The following is a 25,674-nucleotide window of genomic DNA, read 5'->3' on the forward strand; positions in this document are numbered from 1 at the left end:
AGAACACCTGGTTTTGTTAAAATAAAAAAAACTGCCACACCAGCACATTATATTATTTTTGCTGATGTGGCAGTTATTTTTCTCGTCCAGCACCCCATCATTTCCCATGGTTCCTCCTGATTTGGTAAGTGGGAAAGCTTTGGATGTTAGGGGCCAATAGCCTATACTACTAAGAGCGCTTTTGGAAATGCCACCTTACCATAAAGTGGGGTAAAATAGTAATTGATCCCTATTTATTTTTAACCATAATCAGGATGGGCATGAATTGGTGAATATATAACTAGTGGTGGCAATGTTGACCCCAACCCTTTGACCCACCCAACCCACCCTTTTAAAAATTCACCTATACCCACCTATTAGGATAAGGGTCATTATGGGTCGAATCACCCATTTGGATTAAGGGAAGAGGGTCAGAGTGGGGTTGGGTCAAGGTTACCCATTGGGTTGTAAAGAGTTAAGGTCAGTTGGGTTGAGGGAAGGGGTCGAAAGGATTAGGACTTAGAGTGGAGTATTCTGCGAATAACCAAGTTGAGGGGAGAAAGTTCTGGTCACTATTCTCAATGCTGGCGACTAGTGATTTTCTCTTCTCTCTCTCTTCTCCCTTCTCAGTGCCGGCCTCTATTTCTCGTTCGTTCTTTCTTTTTTATTTTTCTTCTTCTTCTTCTCCTTCTCCTCGTATGTCTACTCTTTTCGCCATGGCAGAGCAAGTGACATATATTCATTAGATCTGGTTCAAACCCTGATCTGTGTTCACTGTTTGAATAGATCGCACTAGATCTGAGTTCCTAAATGCAGATCTATTGAAGAGATCACACTAGATCTAGTTTAAACCTTGTGAAGACAAATGTGAGTTCGCATAGATCTAGGGCAATGGTCGCACAAGGTCTGATTCAAATCTTTATCGTCTTCCTCTATGAAGATAGATCTGGGTTCACAAAATAGATCCATGGCAGAGGTTGCGCTAGATCTGGTTCAAGCTTCATTGTCTTCTTCTGTGAAGACAGATCTGAGTTCACCAAACAGATCCACAGTAGAGATTGCAGTAGATCTAGTTAAACACAGATTTGTTTTGATCATCTTCCCCTTTGAAGATAGATCTCGTTTCGTCGCCCATAAATAAGATGGAATCAGCCGCCTGTAAAGAAAATGATTGAAATTACAATTTTTTGAATTTTTTTATTAATTTAAGAAAATGATGGAAACTTTTATAAAAAAATTACTAACATTTTTACATTTAATTTTCTTGTATTAAAAAATGCAAATTTACTATCAATTTGTAATTTTCCAATATTTTTTATGTTTGGTTTTCTTGTACTTTTGTTATTTATTTGCATTTTATTGATTCACTATAATTTTTGTTGTTTTTCTGTAATTTTTATATTTTTCCATTTTGAGTGCTTTTTGTAATTTTTATATTTTTCTTTGCATTTTATCATTATTCTAAATGTTTCATAATTTATGTTTTTTTTGCACTTTATACATTTTTTCTGTATTATTTTGTTATTTATTTGCAATTTTTGTGTTTTTTCTAAAATGTTTTATAATTTCTTTAGTTTTTTTGCAACTTCTATTTTTCTTATTTTATATTTTTTTCTAAATTTCTGCATTTTTGTATTTTTTTGCATTTTTCTATGTTTTTTACAATTTTCCATGTTTATGTGAAATGATACTTTCATTTATTTTTTTTCTATAATTTTGATGTTTTATATGAAATATATTTAACATTTTCATTGTTTTTGTGCAATTTTGTTTTTATTTGAAAATTATTTTTGAACTTTTTATGATTTTTATGTTTTTTTAGTTGATATTTCTACATTTTAATGCATTTGAAATAATGGAAAGCTAGTGAATGATCCCATAGTAAGTACGGGGAATCAATAATGTTAAATTTAACTAAGGAATCAATACTATTAAATTTATATTTATTAATATTTCTATGTTTTAAAAAATAAAATTTCAATAATTATTAGAATATTGATAGTTTTCTTTTGTTATGATAGTTAATGATTAACTGAGATTGATAGAATATAGTTATAAGTGGTTGTGGATAGTCACTTTTGCATTTTCTACATTTTTTTTAGGAATGGATTGAAAATGGTGGTAGTGGGTTGTAGGCTTTAACATCAAATTCTCAGAAATTTGCCACGTGTCTAGCTTTCCAAAAAAATGAGAAGGCCATGTGTAGGTTTTAGTTTAGTCTTGAATCAACACACTTCACCCAACATAAATCCAAATCAATTTGACCCAAGTTCGGACCAGTTCAACGCAGTCTGACCCAATCCAACATATACCGTTTCAGGTTGACCTAAATCCGAAGTAGACCTTCAACGGGATGGCTTGGTGCCACTTGCTTTGCCTGGTTTGGGTCATCCGGTCCAACCATTATTCACACAGCCTGACTTGACCCGTGACAACTTGATGCGGGTCGACCCGAATTCGAAACAGTCCAGACTGGGTGGGGTCCGAACCCTAAACCACCCACTTGCTTTTCCCAGTTTGGATCGTCCAACTTGGTTCATATCCGTACAACCTAACCCGAATCCAGCCCGATCCGATTTACTTCTTTTGACCCGCTCTAGGCCAATCGGTTTGGCCCCAAGCCCGTGCGCAAACCTAATGTGAACCGATCCAAGTCAATCCATTGACTGAACCAATCCAATCTGGTCCGATTGGATTGAACCGGCCCGATCGGAGTCTGGCCCGACCAGACTGAACCGAATCGGGCAAGGTCTAGTCTGACCGGACTGATCTGGATCGAAATGTTTCAACCACTCTTGAACTTGATGTGATTACCTCGAAGATAATTCAATTAGATAGTTGGTCTGACCAGTTTGAACGTATGTGGTTCGTCAAATCCGAAACCTGAACATAGTTAAATGGCTTTGCTGCTTGTATAAAAATAACATGCATGTAATGTGATTTGAACCTTCACCACTTGTATAAATAATAACTACTATTACCACTAAGCTATGACTAACTTATTTATTAAAAAAGAGTTAGTTTTTTGTTTTAAGTACATATATATAAGATTAATGGGTTTGGGCTGGTTGAACTGGGTTAAAGCGGGTTTGAGTTGAACTCAATCCATTTAATTTTATATAACTGGGTCATTAACGGGTTGGCGGGTTAAATGGGACCCAACCCGCCCAATTGCCACCACTACCTCCAACCTAAAAACGCTCTCAACAGCATAAACACTCTCAACATGTCCCAACAGCCAAAAACAACTTTTAGTAGGTAAGTGCCATTACATTTATCTATATAAATATATTAAGCTGAAATGTGTATGGAAAAAAGGCTTAAGGATGAGGGAAATGGAATCTAACCGTATTTTTTGCTTTTTTTTTTCATAGGGGACCTGCAACCAAATGTAGTTGAGTTTGAGCCGAACCGAGCTTGAACTTCTGAGCTCAAGCTCAAGTCTCTAATTCGAATCGAGCTCGAGTTAGACAACACCTTGACCATTGAGAGAGACATCGGCTCGGCACCTTGGTCACTCAGGGAGATCTCAACTCAGCACCTTGACAATTGAGGGAAACCTCAGCTCGACACCTTGTCAACTAAGGGAGACCTTAGTTCGACACCTTGCCTTCTAGGGAAACCTCACCTCAACACTTTAGTAGTTGAGGGAGACCTCGATTTGGCACCTCAGCAATTGAGAGAGACCTCGGCTTGATACCTCGACTGCTTGAGAGGCTTGCAATCAAAGGTAATCGACCTCGAACTTTCGAGCCTTTAACTTGAGCCAAGATTGAGCTTGATCTCAAGTCTCTAATTTGAATCGAACTCGAACTTAATAGTTTATAAACCTCTACAACATAGGACCCCTCTACTAGTATTACATTTATTGAGTGTTTATTCAAGTATGCTATTTCAATTGGGTGGATGCGGGTTGACCTACAATTCACCTACTTATTTTCTTGATAGATCGGAAGAAACACCCATGTGGAACTTTAAATGGATGTGACCCACTCTCACCTACTCTAATAAAGTCTGATCGACATTCACCCATTTATCCATAGGCTCTCAAGCAGGAAGGATTCCAAACACGAATTCACATCTGCACTCCAAGGTGCCAACTTGGTAAGGTCTCCCACTGGCCGTAGTAGAGATTTAGGTTCAAATCCAGCTTAACTTGAATGGGAGATAGGTTATCCCTGTTGAGTAATCACCCGCACCCCACACAGTGTACCTTATATACACATTTGAGCGTGCATTAAGAACATCTTCCGTATTTGTCGTTTGGAAGTGTTATGAGGCGCCTGTGGGGCATACTTTGACTCAAACATGGGGAGACCAACTCAGGCTTAATCTGATTTGATTAAATGGAAGATGCGATCGAATTCCATCAAATATATACTAGAATACCCTTATTTTTAAATTTGATTCCTCTCTGACCGTAAAACCACAATATTAACAATTTGAAAAAGATTTACTCAATTAATCATAAAGTAAAAAACATGTTTTAGCAAAAATCAAGAAATCGGACGAACCCAAAATCATTGGATTAGGGATTCGATAACTCCAGTGGGGTTAGGTTGACCTTAATCTGATGTTACCCGCTAACCCAGCCAGGCTAGCATCCCTAACTTTTACATTTAAAAAACCACTAAAACGTTAAAAAAAAAAACAGTAAAAATCAACTGTATTTTCCGAGCCAAGTTTAATAAATCATTATATTCTAATTTTGTTTAATTTTCTATCCTATTTTCATTCCATACAAGTGGATAAAAAGCCTGGAGGTTGAGTAGGACAAGGCCTGGAACTCATTATAGTTGAATGCTTTATTTTGATATACCTAAGGTGATGTATGGCTAGCATTACACTAACGGTCTAACCATTTTTTTTTCTTTTCAGCTTTCACGGGACTCTAGAGTCCTGCTATTTGGCAAATGATCAAAACTTTTGAGGTAATTACCAAATAATAAGTTTCAAATGTATTCTCAGAAAACCTAAAATTAAGGAAAAAGCTAAAAGTAGTTATGTTCCATTTGGTTCATCTAATTGTAATGGTCCAATCATTTGATTGGCCAGGACTGATTTCTATTCTTGGTAAAATGGCATTCCCCCATTTGAGGGAATGGTCATTCCCTTTCTCTCCCTTGAGAATGAAAATCCATTTCAGTAGATTTTAATTTTCATTGAACTAAAACAGACGGAGGAATAGATCATTCCAAATTTGATTCCGACAAATTTCAACTATGATTCTGTTTCCAACTACAAACCAAACAAACCCTTAGAGGCCCTACTAGCAACATAATGTTTATGATACATTACTCTTGTTAAAGATGTTGGCTGACAAAATCATCTTGATTAGTTTTTGTTATTTTGTACTTTTAAAGTTTAATGCCCTAACAAGTAAAAAGACGTTAAGTTGTTATGATTACATTATAACTAGTTAATGACTTTTCCCTCAGGTTTACTTATTAACTTGGTCATACCTTGTAGTTTATGTTAGTTAGATTATTTATCATCCCACATCTCTACAACTCTACCAACCTTCAATGAAGTCACCAGTTCCTCACAGAGCATTTGAAAATTTTGAGAAGGCCATTTTACCCTTTTCCTTTCCCTACTTTTTTCTTTAAACTAAACACAGCCTTATTATTAAGCAAACTTTGCTACATTACCTACTCTATCTTAAATTTGTCTCTTCCATTAACAAAACTCCTGTAGTTTCATGTCCATGGGGGATGCAAGTTATTAGATAAACCCAAGGGGTAGTATAAGCGTTTGACTGAAACCCTAGAGGAGGTTCAAGTTACCCCTTTTTGAATAAAAAGCAAATGTCTACATTCTTTGCAGGTGGCAGTTTTAGATGTTGTTAATAATGATGATAGTAATAATGTGTCTAAGTTTTTCACTTTTTTTTTTCTGTGTATAAAGACAATTCTTATTAGTCAGTTTTATATTTTTCTAACATGATGAATATATAATATTAAAGATGTAACCAAATGTTTTTCACATATTTTTTTGTATTTTTATTTTATCTTTTTAAAATTTTTATATTTAATTATGACATCACTGATTGATACATTTGGCCCTAAAGGATTAATTGTTGACCCACCACCTAATAGAAAAGCAATTTCATTTTCAGGTTTGTTTTCATTTTTGTATTTCATTTCCATCATCAATAAAAATAATTTTTGTCTATCACACTTTTTTCTTTAATATAATTAATATAAAATATAAAAAATATCCTCAAATATTTTCTATAAAATTTAGGTATTTTTTATAATTTGTTTGTGTTTTTATCATTTTTAGTTTTTATTATTTATATAGCATCAATGGTTAATTCATTTGACTTGAAAGGTTGAATCTTGACCTGACACTAAATAGGAAAAGAATTTCCTTTTTGAGTTGTTTTTAAATTTTGCATTGCATTTCTATTATTAGTAAACACAATTATTTCTTGTAACACTTATTTTTTTTAATATGATCAACAGAAAGTATTAGAGATCTGTCCAAAATTTCTACAACTTTTAATTTTTGTATTGTTTGAATTTATTTCTATTTAAAAAACTTGTTATTTAACTATATGACATATCATGGGTTGGCCCATTTGCTTCAGATGATTGGATTTCTTACCCACCAGTTAGATGGAAGAATAGTTTTGTTCTTGGGTTATTTTTAAAAAGGATTAATTATTTATATACCCTATATATTTAGGAAACTACTTAAATGTTCCATAAACTTTCAAAATCTATTTGTAGATACATTTTCTTTCTTTATTTTTTTTCTTCTTTCCACACCAAATCCCTGAACCCACACAACTAGAGCTCCTTGCGCATATGAATAGACTTGTAGATCCAATTGATCCTAGGGTCATTGCGGATGATATTATGGGCAGCATCAACCAAGATGATGTCATTGTATCTGTATGTTGAATCCTACAAGGAGAAATGAGAAGGACATTACAAGCCAGGGAAAAAGTATAAAACCAAAGCACGTCACACAATTCACTGGTCCGTACCTCATTGATAGTAGGAATTAAGAACCTTCAGGCTACCCAATTTATGCTCATTGTGTGACAATCTTGACCTCAACCCATTTGACCTACCCAAACCACCAACCTTGCAACCCATCCATACCCATCCATTCTATTGGCGGGTCAATATGGGTCAAGTGATTCATTAAGGCCAAGGTGGGTTGAGTCAAGGGTACTCATTAAGGTCAGGGTGGGTTGGGTCGAAGGTACCCATTAGGGTCAAGATGGGTTGGGGTCAGTTGGGTAAAGGGTTAGGAGTCTCGATTGAATCTGTTCTGCCAACCTCTTGGTCGAGGGGAGGTCTTTCGTTCATTGGCCCATCACACTCTAAAGTTTTGTTTTCACCCCTGACCATTTCTTCATCTTCTTCTTCTTCTTCTTCTTCTTCTTCTAGAGGTTGTGTTTGCGTAGATCTCTCTCTGTTCTTTCTACCATGACAGAAAGGTGGAAAGTTTTCCACTATCGGAGTGAGGAATGGTAGATTCAAGATTAGATTCACAGTAGATCTAGTTCAAAACCATATCCGTGTTCATTGTCTTCCTCTATTGAAGATAGAGCAATAACATGTATGGGTTCAAAACTTGATCTGTGTTCATTGTCTTCCTCTATTGAAGATAGGGCAATGACAGATCTGGGTTCAAAACTAGATCTGTGTTCATCATCTTCCTCTATTGAAGATAGGGCAATAATAGATTTGGGTTCAAAACCAGATTTGTGTTCATTGATTTCCTCATTAGTCGAAAAGGAAGAAAGGGTGGAGTTTGTAGGATTTCAAGATTAACTTTGTTCGATTTCTTTCTAATACTCAAGAACTCAAGGATTAGAAATGTTTTCTCTAAATTTCTTACATTTTCCTACATTTTTTAATTTATATCTATTTAAAAAATGACAAAAATTTCTATCAAAAAAGAAATTCCTTACATTTCTATCTTTTGTTTTCTTATATTAAAAAAAAAAAATCTTTCAATTTCTGTAATTTCCCTACATTTTTTTACATTTGGTTTTCTTGTACTTTTGTTATTTATTTGCAATTTTTTTGATTGACTATAATTTTGTTGTTTTTCTTGCAATTTTTTTTATTTTTTTCCATTTTTTGTATTTTCTTTGCATTTTAGTGTTTTCTATAATTTGCAATGCAACGTTTCATAATTTCTGTTGCCTTTTTTTGCAATTTATACATTTCTTGTATTTTTGTTATTTACTTGTAATATTTTGTGTTTTTTTTTTTGTAATTTTATATTTTTATGCAATTTCTATTTTTCTATGTCCATATTTTTCTAGATTTCTGCATTTTTTTTACATTTCTCTGCAATTTTGTATTTTTTACAATTTTCTGTTTTATGTGATTTTTTTTTACATTTTTGCTGAATTTTTGTGTTATGTGGGGCCAATCAACAAGGCATGTATAAAGTAGGTTTCGAAAGTTTAAGGTACATTTAAATAGTTTCTGTACAGGGTATATATATATATATATATATATATATATATATATATATATATGTAATTAATCCTTTTAAAAAATATGGGTTTTATATTTGTTAAAAGAATTGAATTTAGATCTAATTGGATGAACTTATTGGTGTGAGGGAAAATGGATTTAATGAAATAGAATCAGAATTAATATCTTAAACATGAAACTTAATGGGAGGGAATTGAATAGGATAAAAAGTAGTAGTTCAAATGCCCTCCAAATTAGAGAAGAACCTAGTTCAAAGATAGGGATATTTTAGTGCAGAAGAAAATGTTTACATCGTTTGTATTTTTAATAATAATAATATAGATATAAATAGAGTATTAGCAATGACTAGAGGTGATCATTTATAGCATGGTTTGGCCCAGCCTGAAAATTTCTTGGCATGGGCCTAGGTTTTGTGTCCAGGCATTGCCAATTCCATGCCCACAATGGGCCTAAAAATTTCTAGGCCGGGCCGAGGCCCAAAACTTTGGCCTAACTTGATCCACACACACAAACAACACGTAGAGTACACAATATATAATATTTTATATTATAAAATGTATAACATAAATTTTATAGATATGTTATATGAAATATTATATAGTCGGGCCTAGGCTTATTTTTCAGGTCCAGGGGCCAGGCCGGGTTAACCATGTGTTTTATTTTCATTCCTATCAAATTACCAACTAAACTTGTATATGATCCAATCGTTTTGGTCTATGTTGTTGTTGTCATGGAGAGGGTAGTTGAATTTCTAGCTCTTGCAATGATACACTGACATTACCACATAAAGTAGACCCGTCTCCTCTCGAGTTCAGCTTTGGCAAGAGTGTTGAGTTGTTTTATTCAAGATTTTGTTTTTGTTTTCATTGATAGACTAGCGGGGAACCCTGCTTTGCAGGGGCAAAATTTAAAAATACCATTTGAAGATACAATTTTTTTTACACCTATTTGGATATATAATAATAAATTAGGTTATATTTTTTAAAATAAAATAACTATAATCATATTATTATGAATAATAAACAATCATGTAGAAATAATTTTGAACTGGGACAAGTAAAAATGGGAATCAATCCAATAATTAATCAAGACAAAATCATGGGACCAAAACCGTTATAAATATGTTCAATCAATTTAGCTCCATTAGGATAGACCTAACCATTGGTTTAGCCCTAGTTTTTCTTAAATAAAATAAATAAATAAATAAATAAATGTTTATTGGGATGGGACTGGTATAAGCGAGATCACATCTCCGCCCCACAAACGCCCCACAGCACATCCCGCCGTGTATTGTGCGGCTCCTTGTGGGGCGGAGATGTGAACTTGGTATAGGCTATCTTGAACCAGACCTGAGCTGTTGACAACACTAAATATTGGGCTCAAGGGGAGAGAATAATTTGTTAGTAAATTATTTTTAAATAAATATATAATTTAGTAAAATAAATAAATAAATGTTTATTGAAATCTATCTCTTAATGTCACATCTCTTTTATTCTATCGATTTATTATATTAAAATAAATAATTTATTTAATTGTATTAAATAAATAAATGTTTAGATAATAATAACTAAATAAATGAATGAATTAATAAAGTTGAGATAGTGAATAGGAGAGAGAGGGAGAGAGAGAGAGAGAGAGAGAGAGAGAGAGAGAGAGTTGAGAAAGAAGATGAATGGCATTTTATTTAGGGATAAGTGGACTACAATCCACCTCAAAAATCTGAATTGCAACCCCCTCTCCTATAAACCACATCTTGCTCGTGAATTTGACATCAATCCATGGGCAAGATTTAGTCTATCCCTAGGAATTCTAGCTCCACCCTAAGGGTGGACTGAACTATAAAAACCCCTTTTATTTATAAGATGTCATAAACTTAAATAATTGTATGTGGCACTACTGTAACTTTCGAATGCCATTGAATCAATTATATAAGGAGATTTATCTTATATGTGGCATTGCTATAATTTTTGAATATTACAAACAATTACATAGGGAGATTTGCCTTATATGTAGCATTCTTGTAATTTTCCAGACAAAGAGATGTGGGAAAAAAGAGAGAATAAAGAAGAGAAGGTAGAGAGAGACACGTATCAATAATTTAGAGAACAAAAAACATACAAGTGTCAACCTCCCAATGCTTTAAGTACATATATAAATGGACTGTACTGGATTTAATATAGTAATTTCTCTAGTTATTTTCTTTAAAAAATAAAAGATAAAATTTGAATGATTTCTTTTACTATTTTTGTTTTTCAATTCTTTTTATTCTTCCTGCCTTGGGGCTCTAAAAAAAATATCTTTTTATTCTTCAATACATGTGTTTCTGATTGAAGAGAGAAATTGAATAGGAACGAAACAATTAAAAAGGCAGACAAAGATTGATGGTTTATAAGAGGATGCCCATTTTTTCCAACTATCATTTTTTCTATTTTTTTTTTTAATCCAAAGATGGTCATTTTAAACATGACATCCATGTTATATGATTGCAGGATTTTGTGGCACGTTGAGTGCTAGTCTAATCAGACTATCCATCTGATAGACGACATTTTGGCTTTTGGCTTGGTCAGATGGATATTTCTTTAATACACATCAACATCATGCCTTATCATGTATTGTACTTCTTTTACATTTACATTAAAGCTTTCTTTAACTTAAAATTGTCAAATACATCTGCCACATGACAGAAGTCCCTAGGGTTGAGAATTAGTGGCCAAAAAGAAGGTGAGGTGGTTAAGCAACACCTTCAAAGTCCACATATGTAGATACAGTTTGCTAGAAAAGTCATAGACGGAAGAGACCTAAATGAACCAAGAATCTAAGCATGTGGCATGGGACCAAAATGGTTCGATTAATGCTACTTTTGAGCTATAATAAATGATGGGGCATATGAGCAATCTTTTAGGGGTGTGAATGGTCAATCCAGGACTAAGATGGTCATGGTCATGTAGAGGAGCCAAGGGCCATTATTTGGTGCCGATTTGGAGAAGCTTGTGGCATTGTAAGGTGGGCCTTATATAAAAGCCTAGAAGTTATATTTGGTGAAAACTTGAAAAGTCAAAATATATAAAGATATGATATCTGAAAAACTTCTGACCAGTTAACTAAAATCATAAATGTGTTTGTCAAACAGGTGTTATATATCAAAATTCATGGGTGGATTTTGATTGGTCAAAACTCTTCCCCATATATGTGGGTAGAGTTTGAGAGCAGATACAAAAAGCCATAGGTTAGGATTAAATTAGGATTAGCTGAACGTGATGGCGATGTGGAACCAATGATAATGTTTAATTCTGGTAACAATGTGGGGCCATGCATTTTATTACTGACATGAAACATTATCATTGGTTCTACAGGCCGCTAAACAGCCAACATGTTCAGTTAATCCTTTCTGACCACAATTAGATGATATAGCCAATCCATCTCTTCCATCAGATGGGGGGCCTCTGGATTGGTTGGTCTGTCTGGCCATGTATTCACTCAAAAAATCTTTTGAGTAGCATTCATTCCCTCACACCATGGGTGGTTCTTAAAACAATGTTACTTTTATTTTTTCTTTGTGCCAATTAATTGACAAGTCTTGAAAAGTTAATGAACTTAACAATGAATGTATAGGCTTCTTCTCGCCCTATGGTCAAGTTGGTTAACAATGGGAAAGTGTGCGCTCCCAGGTCAGTATCCTAACTATGTTTGAGATCTAAATAGCTGTTTCGAATCCTTGAATTATGCAGAGTTTTATGTTTATGAGAAACTGCTCCACAAGTTTGGCCAGGGCTGTCAATATACTCCAAAAGTTCCATGCACCCACGATTAAACATCTGATCCGATTATTTTATATTTAAATGTTAGAATTTGCATCCGATTAATGGTTTTATGTGGATTTATCTCCATTTAAATCCTATTAAAATTATATATATATAATTTATAATTAATAAATTTAATATTTTAATTTATATATATTTATTATACATGTATAAGTTAAAAATAGTTTTTGTTTTTGTTTTTTGTTTTTATTTTTTGCCATTTTAAGCATAATAAGATTGATGTAAATTAAAGCGGAATCCGATCCAAATCCAACATGTCAGGTTTTGGATTGGATTTAGGACCAAAGATGTCATGATCAGATCATCAGATCAGATGGGGTGCAGAGGTGCGTTTCTTTGGCTGCATTGGAGTATTAGGGGTGCAATTTGGATGGGCTCGGGTTGGCCTTATATCAAATTTTGAATGGCCCAGCCCAAAAAACCAATATTCAAGCAATGTAAAATGTTAACTCGGACCAACAGAGGGTAGCCCATTTCCAATACCAATAAAGGCAATAACCTCCCCAACCTGGGCTGGGTCGGGCCGGTCTGCAAATAATCACCCCTATAGTTTCTAACTTTTTTTCTCTGATAATAAGCAGCTGCTCTCAAAGGCACTCTGTGCATATGACACTTTATTTCGGTTAAGTTCTTCGGTTCAAAGGTCCTAAATGGATTAGGGTCCCCATCATTTGTCACCTGACCCAAGCTTTCAGATAGAACTTAGAAAACATCATGTCTAAACGATTATATCCGTCTGTTTTGCTTTGATTTAAAGGAATAAAAATATAGCTCAAATACTTTTTCTTCTCATTTCACATTGAAACAAATTGAGCATTAGGCTTTGTCAGTTTCTTTGTAAAATGGATGTAATTGTTTTTCTCAGAATGATATTTCAACGAAAGCATTGTTTTCCACCATTTCTATTTATTTTGACGGAAATGGTAATGAAAATCATAGTAAAAGGGGAAGTCCAAACATTACAGCCTGAAAAAAAATTCCCTATTCATTTTACATTGATAGAACCTTAGGCTCCATTTGTAAAACTGTATATAGTTTAACCTCAAAATTTCCCTCCATTTCATGTTGAAACAAATGGAGCCCTAAGCCAAAAAGCAGCTATATAGATAATATCTAATCCAAATGGTTAAAATTCATTTTGTTTTGCTGATCGTAAGCATAATTGATGTTTTAGTTAGGATACATTTAATGATGGATTTCAATTCTTGAAACATGAACGGGATAGATGGCAACTAAAGTTCAAAGTATCTATATGATACGATACGTCCGATATAGTCTGATATATATATCTTTTGCGGATAAGGAGCATATATACCAACTAATAGATATGGATCAATATACTATTATGTATCTAAATACAAGTATATATTAAACTTGTGTATTTTTTAATTTAACTAAAATACTTATATTTTTATGTAATAAATAAAGATTCTGTATACTAAATCGACTTGATTTGTGGATTTCTAGTTCCCCATTATAAATTATTAATTTATAAATATATTTATAATTGTTTTTTCTATTAAAATACATAATACAATATTTAATTTTGGATGTATTAATATAATATTCCCATTCCTCCCCCTCCCTTGGAAGTTGGGAATGAAAATCCCATTCTAGCTGGTTTAGATTCTGGTTCTGATTTCCATCTGAACCAAAGTAGTGGAGGAATAGACTATTAATCTGATTTCAACTATGAACCAAATGGGCCCTTATTACAGTAGGTTTATATACAAGTATCTTATATAAACTGCATTATGTATTGATTAACTTAGGGGTGGCTTAGTTGGTATGTAAGTATTTTATATCAAAGTTATCCTGCATCCTTGATCCTGGAGGGAGACGAGTTTCCTGTGGGGACTTGAATCATTGAAAATTTTTAATTCAACATTTTTTGAAAAAATAAATTTACCTATATAGTTAATTCCCATAAGCAGCTTTCTACAATAAAAACTGATAAGCTCCTGAAGCATGTGCTTTTTTTTTTGTATAGTTGATTAACTGTAGAGTTTGTGTTATATCCGGATTCATAAGATTCAGTTCGAAAAAAAAAATACAAATACAAATATACACAATGTAAATACGAACAAAAAAAATACAAAATACAAAGTTTTACACCCTATATATTGATACTGCTTCCAAAATGAGTCTAATACTCAGTTTGAAAGAATGTAAATGCATACAAAATATAAAGTTTTACATCCTATATACTGCTTCCAAAATGAGCCTAATACTCAGTTTGAAGAAAATACAAATATAAATATATACAGTATAAATACATACAAAATAATACAAAATATAGAACTTCATTTATATTCCTTTCAAAGTGAGCCTAAGATCTTTTGATAGATTCCCCTATCATCGTCCAAACCTTATGGGATCAGATACATTAATTCTATTTTCTCCATTATTAATATAAGTACTGGGGGTCTCTTTCTCATATCCAATTTCTTCGAAGTCCCAAATTAGGTACATATATCTTCTTCCAAAGCTGGGTTTGCCCAACTCAGTTCATGATACCGCTGGAGTGGATTCAACCCACTAAACAAAATATATTGAATTGAGCTGTTTGACTCGATGGGACCCATTCACCTACTGATAATTTTCATATCAAGTCCCATTAAAAACATCTAGAAATGATCCAAAAAAAAAAAAAAAAGTTGGTCCCAACCCTCATACCTTCAAAAGACAAGTTTATCCATTGGATGACATCTCTTTTAGCCATCCACTTGGGTAGAGAAAGCAGTTGGCCGGCTGCCTAATGGAGAGTTGTTATTCCTTCATTTTCCTACCAAAAAACAGTACTTCTATTATATTCATTGTATTTTTATAGCTTTCCCTTGCGTGAAAGCCTTCCCTATCTATTGCATCATATGGGTCGAACAGTCCAGAATGGGTAGGTCAAAGGGTTTGACAAAATGATACTTGATAAACCATTCAACTCCACATGGGCTCCCAAAAAATGCGTAGAAAATAAGGATAAAATTTTAGCAATATATTCACCTGTATCGGTATACTAGTAAATGTGTATATGTATTTTTACGTGATAAGACAAATTTACAATTTATAGATAGTTTTTGAACAGTTATAAGTGGATAGTTTTTGGAGTGAGAATAAATAATATATATATATATATATATATATATATATATATATATATATATTATGCCTATTATATATTACTTAGATAAGGGATAAAAATATTTAGTGAAAAGCTTAGGAAATGGAATTATTCATTCTTTTATTAATAATATAGATATTGATACAGATAAATCGATGGGTCATTGATACTCAAAATCTTTTTACTGTTGAGGGTTTTATAGTTTAATCCACCCTTATAAGATTTCTAGATTGAATGCTGTCCGATGTCAAATTCACTGACAGGATGAATTGGTTGGTCTTGATTTCTATGATTTGGAGTGATGCCCCTCAGCTCTTGGAGAAGCCGTGTTTTCTTAGAGAAAGGGTCTGTTAATTATCATTTCTATCAAATACATTTTTTTGTGCGACTTTTTTGAAGTCTTCTCGTGGTATTGACAGACAAAAGACGCAATTGTATGTATTTTTATGCATCTTTTCTAGTCTTTTCGCGTGAATAAAACGTGAAAGATGCAAGAAGCTTCAATTGAAACTTTCTGAAATCAATTTCAGTTCAAAATGGATTTTTGGTATTTTTCATGCCTTAAACAGAAATAGACCGAAAAAATGATCTTATCAACTTAATTTAAATGGCCGCATGGAAAAACACACAAAATGTAGCCTTATTTTGAGAACCGATTGACCCTCTCATCTCCTTGTCCATTAATTATTGAGAACAATTTTGATCTATCCCTCCAACCAAAACATCACCTAGGGAGATAGGACTTTAAGGGGGAAGAATGACCAGACAATTCAGGGGCTGGACAACCAATCCTGGTAATTTGGAATGAGCTATTTGGTTGTGAATATTGGAATAGATTTATTTTTGGCATGATTTTCAAAATCGGACTGGATGGTCAGAATTGAAAAATCGGTAACTAATCAAGTGGCTGATTCCATTTTACCAAAGCCGTTCACCAAAAACCATTGATTTGGTTTAGCAAATTACTGACCTGAGCGGTAGTTTGGCCCCATGTTTCTTAGCTTTTGGCCCATAATACCTCTGCAAATTTTATAATATACCTATTATACCCTTCAATTTCATGATTCAATGATCAATCAATTTCAATCTTTTCCGACCCGACCCGAATTTGGACCTGGATATCTGGACGTTCGCTCGCCATTCACTATCACACGAGGAATGCTAATATACAGCGCGCTTATACGACCATTTGTTTGATCGTTTCCTTCTCCCCAGTCTCCACAGAGAAGGTGGGGTCCAGAAATGAAACTTTTTACATTATCTTGTTTAGTGGGTCCCATCATCGTCATCATGGAATCTTCATATCTGTAAGGCTAAGAAGCGTGGAAGTTTCGCGAACACGTAATCTGTTAGCATTCTCGTTATTATGTTATCATTTCTCTCCTCCTTTGAAGTTCGATTTTCTTTTCTCAAAATTTTAGAAGAAACAAACTTGAAACTCCTACTGACTCTAGTTTCAGAATCAGAAACCTTCTCGGCGACCGTGAGGCGAGCATCACTCCAAAACAAACGCACCCCACTTCGCTCCGCTTTTCGTGGGGCATCTCTTCCTCCTTTTCGTAAACACTCTCTCTCTCTCTCTCTCTCTCTCTCTCTCTCTATCTGTCTATCTCTATAAGACTAACAGGACTCTCTCTCTCTCTCTCTCTCTGATAGTAGTAGTGCAACTGAATCTCGGCCGATCATGGAGGATGAGATGAAGAAGATGGAGAGGTTCGATAGTGACAGTGCTGCATCGCTCCTGAAGGAGCTCAGAGGGACCTTCGCTTCTGGCAAGACCAAGAGCTATGAGTGGAGAGTCCAGCAGCTCAAGAATATGATCAAGATGATCGACGACAATGAGAGGGCAATCATGGAAGCTCTCCAGCAGGACCTCGCGAAGCCCAGATTCGAATCTTTTGTCTCGGAGGTTCGTTTTTCTTCTTCTCTTAATTAATCATCAACGCAGGGATTGTCTATTTTCTGTTGTTTCCTTATCCATTCTAATCCGAATTCTTCTTCTTCTTCTTCTTCTTTACAATAAAAAAGAAGTAGAAAGAGTACGAGCTGATCTTTTTGGATTAGAAAGCAGTAAACCAATCCAATAGAGAGTGGTAGATATTTAGTAAAGGTGAATTCGATTCTTATCTTTTATGGCCGTTGATGGATATATTCAAAAAGCATTATTCGGAAAAGTCAAACCAAGTATATGGCCATTCTGCCGAAGGGACAGAAACTCAGCACCGGCGAAATGTTGCTATTAGTTTTGCTTGATTTATTTGTTTTGATTTGTTGATCATGGGATTGATTGTTGATGAAGATTTATTGCATAAAGCATATGTAGTGAGGTTTTGTTTGTTCTTTGGCTTGCCGACTGTTCTTTGATGAGCAACTCGAAAATTAAAAAAACCTATTTGTATAGAGTAGATGGCAGTTCTTCAGAGTTTGTTTGTGACAAAATTAATGCTATCCTGAACTTGATTGTCCATTTCCACTAATTTAATTTGATCAAAACATGGAAATGTCAGTGCTATCTGTGCAAAGTTTGGATGCTTTCCATTAAGAATAAAAGGCATCAATACCGTTCAAATTTAAATTTTTTACAGATGTTTTCCCTTTATAATTTTTGATGACAATATTATAGTTAGTTAGTCGATAGGAGAAAGGTGACTTCTTGTCAGGTTTATTGACTTCTGCTAGTTTTTCTCTTAACCTAAATCTCTGGCTCCTGAACCCCTATCTGTTGCAAATGACCTCAAGTTGAGTTGGTCGCTTGGCATCCTTCTCTTTCAGGAGATTCAGGTTTCAGACCCGGGGAATGCCAGTGGTCCTTCATGCACCCTGCTAAACTAATTCCATAACCCTCTCTAGCGTATATCACATTGGCGGTTGGGTGGGTATAACTTCCTTCAGTTCCAGAGCTTTTGTTGATTTCAGAATTTTGTGGTTCTAGATCATCTTCACATGCCTATTCATAATGCCAAGTGAAAGGCAGATCTATTGCCTTTTTTACTTGAAAACATGTTGGGACTTCTGAGAGGTAGAGCTAATGAATTAATTTACTTTTATCTCTATTTTAAGAAATAATACAATAGTCATATGGTGTTTATGTACCTGCCTGACGTTTTGCTGTATATGTTCCATGCTGTCATTAAGTATATGTTTCAGTGCTCCTCGCAACCTGTGGTACCCAGTTGTACCTGGGTTCAGCTGTAAATGATGTAAAATAGTTCTTTCTCAGGTAACTTGGTAATTGTTCTTTGCAATGCGGGTGAAACCAAGATAGCCAGAACTGTTTCCTTATGTTGCCTTTATTAATTGTTCCTATCAATTGGATGTGAAAATAACAGATCATTGGAACAGGCCTTTCTGACAAACCACCTACCTAGTTCCATCTATAGCTTGAGGTAAGGTCATAGACTGTAGTTCAGGATCTTTGGGTTTAGTGTCATGGTCACAAGGTCGTTTCAATCTATTTTGAAAAGATGTGCAAGTTTCAATGGGCAGGTATGCTCATTAGAAGTATTTGTCAACTTAGTTATTTTTTTGTGCCCATTATGCACATCTGTTTCAAGTTTCAACAAGTAGATACTTACTGTGGTTCAAATATTATGCCACTTTGCAGTTGTCTTAATCGTCTTTACCTTTCAGACAATGGTCTTTTATAAAAACAAAGAAATTATATTTTCATATTTCCTAGACCAAGGATTAAGAATCACATAATCTTTGTTACTGAAGAGATTATGGATTGCAAGCAGGTATGCGGTTACTCTAGTTTGCTCTATAATTTTGTCTCAATTACGCAAACTAGTACTAGGTGTTATTATGAGAATGCCCTAATTGTCCAACCTGCTTTGAGGATCTTCATAAACATTTAAGATATGTTGTAAACCTGTAATATCTATCACTATGTGCTTGACAACTTTTTTATTGTATTTTGATTGGTTTGATAACTTTTTTATTATAAAAAATGTTCTTCATACATTTATGTGGTTCTTTGTAGTTTGTTTACTCACCATAATTAAACAATATCTGGTTTGAATGCTTCAGTACTGCCAATAAGATACCATAAATGTCAAGTACCTGAGACTAAGATTGTTTTGGGGATGGGAATGGCTGAAAGTTGCAGTTGTCGTTCACCTTTTAGGAGTGCTTTTTGTGTTTCTTTTTTCTTCTTGGTTTGGGTGGTCTTTTTTTGGTTTGTGGGCTGGTGTTGTATTGGGGATTAGGTTTGAAGTTTATGGTTCTCATTATTGTTTCCTTTTCTAGTTTTGGGGGAGGTTGGTGGTTTGTGTTTTTGACGGAAGGGTTTGTTCTTTTAGAAGGCCTTGTTATGATCTTCTCTTGGGTGACTACTTGTTACCTTTCTTGTATTTTATTTTTTCCTTAATACATTTAATTTTTATCTTCAAAAAAACAGTTGCAAAATTCTTTAGCAACTTAACAACTTTTCTGTTTCTCTCTTATTTTCTTTCAAACCAAACATAGTCATAATTAAGCAATATCTGGTTTGAATGCTTCAATATTATGAATAAGATACCTTAAAGGAGTTGTGTCTCTGTGGTTACCATGTTATCAAGTGAAAACAATTTAGAGTGATATGATACAAAAAGCAATCAGAATTATTGTGTTATAAAGTGGTTATTAATGGGGTCCCATTAATTCAATAGGAGCAACACTGTGTCTCTGGAAGAGGCCTTTTTGACGCACCACCTACCCACTTCTATATAAATCTGGAGGAATCTCCTAGGGTGTGGTTCAGAATATTCAAGTATAGTGCCTAGGTCGATGTGATTGCAGGATTTCCAAACAGATGCTTTTTCAGTAGATATTTTTTCCAGTTCAATCTCTTTTCATCCAGTATTTATTTGTTTCTTTAAAATATTTACCGTATTGTAATTCCTAGACTAAAATTCAGGCTTAAGAATCTTCACGACTGAAGGTGTTATCAATTGTAAGCAGATGGGTAGCTGCTAGAATTATCATTGTAATTTTCCATTGTGGTTACACAAAGTTCCTGCTTTGACACTCTTCATGGACAACCAACACTTACTGTAACGTTTACTTAATGATGATGAAATGTATAATCTGGAGGTTTGGACCATAAGCTGTTCAGGTTTTCTGAGATTTTATTTAGCAATAATGATGAATATCTGTATAATCATGTTTATTGACTATAAGTTCTGTTTACTGAAAATTTGTGCACTAAGAGACTCAGTCACATTGACAATCTGTGGCTTTTTAGGCTTGCACAGTTACACCCAGCTTGTGATGTTAAAATTCTTGTTATACAAAAGTAGAGATGTCAATTTAATCCTTTATGAAGTGTGCATTAATTCCACTGGAAGATCCTTGAATATGACTGGTTTTATATCTTTATGTATCTGTGTTTTTTTTCTGTATTTCCATCCTTTTTTTTTCTGTTTCTCTGATATTGATTTTAATGCAGATATCTTTGACCAAAGCTGCATGCAATCATGCGCTTAAGGAATTAAAACATTGGATGAAGCCAGAGAAGGTAACTCTTGTCAAAACCACTCTTCCAGTTGGGATAATTACAGGCCATAAGTAGTAACTGAAGCAAAACTGAATCTTTTGCAGGCAAAAACTGCAATAACAACTTTTCCATCATCTGCAGAAATAGTATCGGAACCATTTGGCATTGTGTTGATAATTTCAGCATGGAACTATCCTTTCTGTATGTTGCAAATCCATTTCCTCATTTAGTGACTTGCCTGTATTTTGAAACTGTTTTCAAATGACTCTTGTTCTAAGTTCAACAGAATGAACTCTTACATCCGATTTCCCCTTGCTATAAGTTCCACCATTTTATCTTTCCTTCACTGCATATCACTCTCGTGAAAGAACCAGTGGTTATTCTTATCCAGTCCTACTGTTTCATCATTTCAGATTGTGCTTATATCTTTTAATATTTGTACAGTATTCATAAAATATGGCCTTCTTTGTGTGCTTTTAATTCATCAAATAGTGATGAACTTAGTTCAGTATTGTTTTAAACTTCCCCTTTGTATCTTTTGTTTGGGTAGATTGTGTTGCTACTCTGCTGCTTGAAGGTGAGAAAAACATCTGCAATCAGTGGCCTCTTTTCCTTTCAGCTTCCTGTCACATCACGAGAAAAAGCAAGGAAAAGGAAGACAAAGGAGGGAGAAAAGTAGAGAAAGGTCTTGTACAGAAGAAAGCAAAAGAGAGAGAAAAGGGGTCTTGAGGAATAAGATATGATCCGGCTTCTTCTCCCCCATCGACCTGACTATTCACTGTTTTCGAAATTGTAAAGTTACAAAATGCCCCTGTTAAGTGATTCTTAATAGGGAAAATACAAGGTTATATCAAAAGACAAGAATACCTCTCATGGGAATACATTTCAATACTCCCCCTCAAGCTGGAGCATATATATTATAAATCTCTAGCTTGTTAGAAATATAATCCATTCTAGTATGACACAAGCTCTTGCTAAACAAATTTGCTAGTTGATCTTCCAACTTGATATAAGGAGTAGCAATCTCTCACCATTTGTCACCTTTTCTCTTACAAAGTGGCACTCTACTTTTATATGCTTGGTCCTCTCATGAAAGACTAGATTGGAAGCCATAATATGAATGGTAGCTTGATTTTCACAAAACAACTTGACAAGCTCCCCTATAGGAATGCCTATCTCTTGGAGTAGATGTTTCAGCCACATCAACTCACAAGTGGTATGTGCCATTGCTCTATACTCAGCCTCAACATTACACTTGGCAACAACACTTTGCTTTTTTACTTTTCCAAGTAATGAGATTATGACACAAAAAGGTATAGTACCCTGTTCTAGACCTCCTATCCATTGTGCAACCTGCCCAGTCTGCATCAGAATATCCTTCTAAGGTTAGCTCTCTCCCTTTCTTGTATAGTAGTCCTTGGCCTGGTACACCTTTCAGATATCTCAACATTCTTACAACACCTTACCAATGGGTGATTGTGTGATTTTGCATGAACTGACTCAAAACTCCAACATTGAAGGAAATATTAGGACGGGTGGTTGTATAAGATAGACTAGTTTTCCAACTAATCTTCTGTACCTTCCAGGATTGTTGAATGTTTCCCCTTGACTATCAGTTATTTTCACATTAGGATCCATAGGGGTCTCAACTGGTTTGGTCCCTAGTAGATCCGTCTCATCCAACAAATCCAAGACATATTTGTTTTGTGACAAAGAGATTCCCTACTTTGAGCAGGTTAGTTCAATACCGAAGAAATACTTCAAGGATCCTAAATCCTTGGTTTGGAAGTGTTGTTGCAAAAACTGTTTTAAGTAATTAATCCCACCAACATCGCTATCGGTAATGACTATATCATCAACATACAAAGCCAACATAATCTTCCTAGATGTAGTATCCCTACTACAAACATAATGATCAACTCCACACTGCTTGAGACCAAACTCCTGCACCATGCTACTAAATCCACCAAACCATGCTCGTGTTCGTGGTGACTGCTTTAGTCCAAAAATGGCCTTGTGTACCTTTCCAGCCTCCCTCTGAGCAACATACCCTAAAGGTTGCTCCATGTACACCTCCTCTTGAAGGTCAATGATGTGGGTTAGCTTGGCCCAGCCCACTGATGCCTAACATCATCAGCCACAGTAGGAGGGAGCCCTGCTGCCTCTGTACAGAGCCAACCACATGACCGTTAGACGTACCCGCCAGGTCTTGCAGCCTGACCTCGTACGGCTCTCATTGGGGGCGTTCATCTTCACCTACCTCCAGCACGCTCAAGTATAAATAAGAGGTAACTGCCCTTTAAAGGGGACCCGGAGCAGAAAAACTCCAACACCACTCACTCATTTACTCCCTGCACCTACCTTGTCTTCTTAACATTAATTCGGGGAGATCTGGTGCACCCGAGGACTATCTCCAAGGCCTCTCCTACACCTCTCCTACTTTACACCTCGTACTAACTTGAGCGTCGGAGCCTTTGCCTCGGGTATTTGCTCGAGGCTTCTGACATTCCTTGTCTTGCAGTATCTCTAGTCACCAGGGACTTCGCCTCGACTTGCAGTCCTCGGCTACCATAGTCCTCGATCGTTTGGACTGCCTCACCCAATGAATGGAAGAAGTTTGCCCCCAAGTAGGAGGTCCCTCTCAAGGCGATCGCTCCGCTGGGGTGTTAGAGGATCAGGGCTGACATGAGAATATCGAGCCACTGATCCTCGGCTACGGTAATCTGCTGGTCAAACCGTCAGGATCGGAAACAACCGCCTCCCGAATTCACCACGAAGGAACATTTGTCCTCTTAGCCGAAGGGAGAGCGTGCTCGCTCAATCTGAAGATAGTCATCAATCTTTGGAGCAACATCACCGCTGCCATCTCAGATCTCAGGGATGTTCTGAATGATTGTCGCGCCAACAGAGGAGCACGCGATCCTGTCTTAGAGTATTTGGGAGTCCGAGCCGACATCCACCGGGTCCATGAAGATAGAAGCGGAGCCCATGCCCGTGTTGACCCAGGGCATGCCGAGTTGCGAGTCGAGATTGGGGCCGTCGAGGATGAGCTTTGCCAGGTTAAGGAGAGTTGAGCAGATGCCTCAACCAGTCACGACAACTCCACTGGCCGCATGGACGCATTCACCCCGGAAATCATCTCGGAGCCTCTTCCCCCACACTTCAAGGCTCCCACACTGGAAACGTACAACGGGAAAACTAACCTCGATGACCACCTGGAGGGTTTCAGGGCGCTCATAATACTATATGGCTATTCCGACGCCTTGACGTGCCGGACCTTCCAGGCCACCTTCAGGGGGGGCCGCTCGCCGCTGGTTCTCCAACCTTCCTCCTCGATCAATCAGCTTGTGGGAGCAATTTACAACCTTGTTCCTCGCCTGCTTCATCAGCAGTAGACGATGCCAGAAGAGCGTAGTCTCTCTAATGTCGCTCAAACAGGAGTCGGGTGAAAGCTTGCGGTCTTATGTTGACTGCTTTAAGAGAGAAGAGCTCGAAGTTTGAGACTTCGGCCCTATGGTCTCCATGCACAGAGCCATCAACGGACTTTGCCTTGGCTTGGCCCTCAAGTGCTCGGTCGCTAACACCCCGCTGAAGACTAAACTCGAATTCCTCAAGAAGGCCCAACAATACATCACGGCGGAAGAGGCTTCGGCCGAGGACAACCAAGAAAGGTTAACCGAGCGCCACGACAGGCCCCTGGAGAAAAAGAGGAAAGGCGGGGACCAACGCCACCCCAGCAACCATGGCGGCAAAGACAACAAGAAGCCATCGGCTCCGACCTTGGCTTACAAGGACTACACGCCACTCAACTCCACCCGCACCTAGATACTGATGTAGATCGGGGAAGAGAAGTTTGTGAAGTGGCCAATGAAGCTGAAGTGGAACCCCAAGAGGGGGAACCCTACGAAGTACTGCAAGTACCACTGCGGCACCGGGCATGACACCGAGGATTGCTACGATCTAAAGAATGAAATAGACTCCCTTATCCGCCACGAGCACCTCAAGCAGTTCGTCGGAGGAGAGGTTGGCGCCTTGTCCTCCCATCAGCAGCAGCAACAACATCGACAACTGGCAGGCGTCATCAATGTCATCGCCGGGGGCATGGCCTCGGGTGGAGTCTCAGCCTCAGCTCGAAAAGCCTACGCCAGGCAGTTTAACATCCAGGAGCCTGCCCCGAAGAAGCAGAAGTACCTGGATGCTCCGCAGAGGCCGAGCTGTCCACATGCACCCCTACTTTTAGGTCCTTTTAGCTCTTTGTCTTGAAGTGAGAGAGTTATCAACTTCTAGGGTGCAAAAAGGAAGCTGTGAACTGTGACAGTTGAGTTCACAGCTCTGACACCATGTCACAACAGGAGAAAAAGCAAGAAAAAAGGAAGAGAAAGGAGGGAGAAAAGTAGAGAGAGAGGTCTTGTACAGAAAAAAGCAAAAGGAGAGAGAGAAATGGGGTCTTGAGGAAGAAGATACAAACCAACTTCTTCTCCCCCATTGACCTGAACTGACACTCACTGTTTTAGAAATTGTAAAGTTACAAAAATGCCATACAAGGTTATATAGAAAGACAAAAATATTCCTCACGGGAATACATTTCAACACTTCCAAACCATGCCCTTTTTCTTTAACTCTTTTACATGTTTCTTAGTTTTTTTCTTATATGTAATATTCTAGAGTGCAAAACAAGGGATATGCTAAAGGTGATAGTTACTACCCTGAAAAAATTCATACCATCTATAAAAGGAGCTATTATGGTCAGACTGTTGATCTCCTTGAGTATGAACAGTCAATCAAATAATGACAAGTTGATTAATTATAAAA

General features: G+C 36.2%; 1 protein-coding gene across 30 annotated transcripts in view; it reads left to right on the forward strand.

Annotated features, from left to right (window-relative positions):
- Positions 1 to 25,674, forward strand: part of LOC148851932 (aldehyde dehydrogenase family 3 member H1-like) — a 34,092-nt gene that overhangs the window by 2,728 nt on the left and 5,690 nt on the right. For 3 of the 30 annotated variants that reach the window (XM_088944458.1, XM_088944462.1, XM_088944460.1), the window contains exons 2-7: positions 10,937 to 11,056; positions 12,060 to 12,115; positions 16,847 to 16,945; positions 17,043 to 17,295; positions 20,815 to 20,883; positions 20,967 to 21,063. In XM_088944458.1, the coding sequence (XP_088800584.1) occupies positions 11,015 to 11,056; positions 12,060 to 12,115; positions 16,847 to 16,945; positions 17,043 to 17,295; positions 20,815 to 20,883; positions 20,967 to 21,063 (616 nt within the window). In that variant the 5' untranslated portion in view covers positions 10,937 to 11,014. Of the gene's footprint in view, positions 1 to 3,353; positions 3,710 to 4,857; positions 4,911 to 10,936; positions 11,057 to 12,059; positions 12,116 to 16,710; positions 16,728 to 16,840; positions 16,946 to 17,042; positions 17,296 to 20,814; positions 20,884 to 20,966; positions 21,064 to 25,674 lie in introns of those variants that run through there. The other 27 variants (XM_088944448.1, XM_088944476.1, XM_088944450.1 and 24 more) reach the window with 20 other exon arrangements.

Source organism: Nelumbo lutea, chromosome 5 (genome assembly GCF_056320005.1).
Source record: "Nelumbo lutea isolate HS-2025 chromosome 5, American lotus-T2T, whole genome shotgun sequence".
Classification (NCBI taxonomy): domain Eukaryota; kingdom Viridiplantae; phylum Streptophyta; class Magnoliopsida; order Proteales; family Nelumbonaceae; genus Nelumbo; species Nelumbo lutea.